Source organism: Salvia miltiorrhiza, chromosome 2, assembly GCF_028751815.1.
Source record: "Salvia miltiorrhiza cultivar Shanhuang (shh) chromosome 2, IMPLAD_Smil_shh, whole genome shotgun sequence".
Taxonomy (NCBI): domain Eukaryota; kingdom Viridiplantae; phylum Streptophyta; class Magnoliopsida; order Lamiales; family Lamiaceae; genus Salvia; species Salvia miltiorrhiza.
This window is the reverse complement of record NC_080388.1, coordinates 15,278,741-15,281,017: the sequence shown is the minus strand read 5'-3', so window position 1 is coordinate 15,281,017 and position 2,277 is coordinate 15,278,741. Positions and strand designations below refer to the sequence as shown.

Genomic DNA, 2,277 nt, shown 5'->3' with positions numbered 1-2,277 from the left:
GGGTACTGAAGTAAGGTCTCTTCAGTGAAACGGTTGTGTGCACTCGGTAAGCACACGGTTCGGTTTGCAGTGCACCAGTTAAGCACTTGCGGAGTGAATTGTTGGTCTGATCAACCGACCGTGGATGTAGGAAAAGGTTTTCCGAACCACGTAAAACTCTCTGTGTTATTTACAGCTTTCAGTCTTTACATACTTATCTGTGTTCTTACTGTTGATAAACTGAATACTGAATAACCGCAAAGAGAAACCTAAGACTAACAACGTGCTCAACCGAGGCTATTACGAAACAAGTTTATTTCCGCTGCGTATGATATCAGTCTGACTGATCTATCATCTGATAGTCAGAAAGACTTATATCATCTCTGTTTTAGCAAACTCGACTGAAGCCCTTACGTGCATCTGTTAAGTTCCAGTGACTTAACTAATAACTCATTACTGAAGAGTTTTCAGTATCAGTCGTCAACCCTGTTTGGTCAAAACTCTTTTCAGTCAACAAATGTCACAGTTTGCGTGTAAAGTTTCGTTTTGATCTCATTCTTGAGATCCATCTGTTTTTAGAGGAAATTATAAAAATAGCCCATAGGTGTATTCCCCCCTCTCCCCTACACCTATTCGAGACCCTCCGGACCTAACACATCTCCATACACCCCCATCTCCTGAAGCACTACCGGATCAGCATAACGTGTGGGCTCTATCTTCCGGTGCCACAATGCTGAGAACTTTGGTTGATCTAACTCCGACATGAGTACCACGCCGTGATACTCCAGTTGATTGGGTGTCAGTGGAGCACTTCTTGAACCCGAGGCTCCAGTGCTCCCCTTTTCGTTTCTTTGGTGGCATTGTACCTTGAATCTTTAGCAATAAAGAGTGAAGAATCAAAAACCCTACACAAAACCCCCAAACTTGAATGTAGATGATAATGTGAATGAACACTCAAATTATCCGGATGGACTGGTAGATTATGGTGTGGGTAAGAGATGTACGGAAGGAATTTGATGGATTTGGAGTGAGTTTAGAGTAATTTGATGAAGAAAATTGAAAATTTTGTGGGTTTTGGAGGTTGAGGGAGATATGAATTGAAAGAGTGAAGAAAATGGGTGAAAAGGGCGGTTTTTTTTTTTTTTTTTTAAACCTGTAAGCTCGGTGAGTTGGCGGCGGTCGCCGTACTCACCTGCAATTTTATTTTTTTATTATTTTTTTAAGAAAAAAATAAATGAGACGGAACAACGATAATAAGGAAAAACGAAGAAAAAAACGAACATAAAGAAAAAAAGTAATAAAAATTGAGTTACCTCCCAACAAGTGATTAATTTAACGTCTAAAGCTCGACGATACCTCAATGTCATGGGTCGTTGAATTTGACAACTTCAAGACCACGATCAACATCTGACTTGAAGAAAGGCTTGAGACGATGACCATTGACCGTGAAAGTATTTCCATCCGCATTGAATAGCTCATACGTCCCATTCCAATTGCTTTTATGCAACACATACGACCCCGTCCACTTTGATTGCAGCTTGCCAGGAAACAAATGCAGCTTAGAATTATACAAAAGAACCTCTTGTCCCGGCTTGAACTCCTTGGTGCGAATGTTCAAATCATGGAATTTTTTGGCCATCTCCTTGTAAATTTGAGAACTCTCATTGGCCTCATTCCTCCATTCATCCAATTCCGTCAACAGATCCCGCCTTGTAAATCCGGCCTCCTTGAACTCCATATTAATTCTCCTTGTTGCCCAGTATGCCTTGTGCTCAATCTCAACAGGTAAATGATAGGATTTGCCAAAGACAAGTTGATAGGGAGACATACCAATACGAGTCTTGTAGGTAGTGCGATATGCCCAAAGAGCATCATCCAAGTGCTTTGTCCAATCCTTCTTGTTGGCTACACTCTTCTCCAAAATCTTCTTGATTTTTCGATTAGCCAACTCTGTCTGCCCATTAGCTTGAGGATGATACGGAGTCGTCACCTTGTGATTTACTCCATACTTTGCCAAAACGCTTGCTAGCCATTTATTATTGAAGTGCGACCCCCCATCACTAAGAAACGCTCTCGGTGCTTCGAACCGAGTCAAAATATTCTTTTGCAAGAATTTAATGACTACCTTAGAATCATTGGTGGTAGTTGGGATCACCTCCACCCATCTAGAAATGCACTCCACAGCTAGCAAAACATAGGAGAAACCGCAGGAAGGAAGGAAATGACCCACGAAGTCAATTATCCAAACATCAAACAGCTCCACCTCCACAATAATATTTTATAGCATCTCATCCTTCT

The 2,277-nt window shown here is 41.3% G+C and overlaps 1 protein-coding gene across 1 annotated transcript; it reads right to left on the bottom strand.

Annotated features, from left to right (window-relative positions):
- Positions 1-1,342: 1,342 nt before the first annotated feature.
- LOC131008045 (uncharacterized) lies at positions 1,343-1,807 on the bottom strand. The gene has a single exon (XM_057934947.1). It carries the CDS (start codon positions 1,805-1,807, stop codon positions 1,343-1,345), a length of 465 nt encoding a protein of 154 aa, XP_057790930.1.
- Between the last annotated feature and the right edge of the window lie 470 nt (positions 1,808-2,277).

Bases quoted from the DNA above. Each gene is read 5' to 3' on its own strand.
- LOC131008045 (XM_057934947.1), bottom strand. From the start codon at position 1,807: ATGTCTCCCTATCAACTTGTCTTTGGCAAATCCTATCATTTACCTGTT.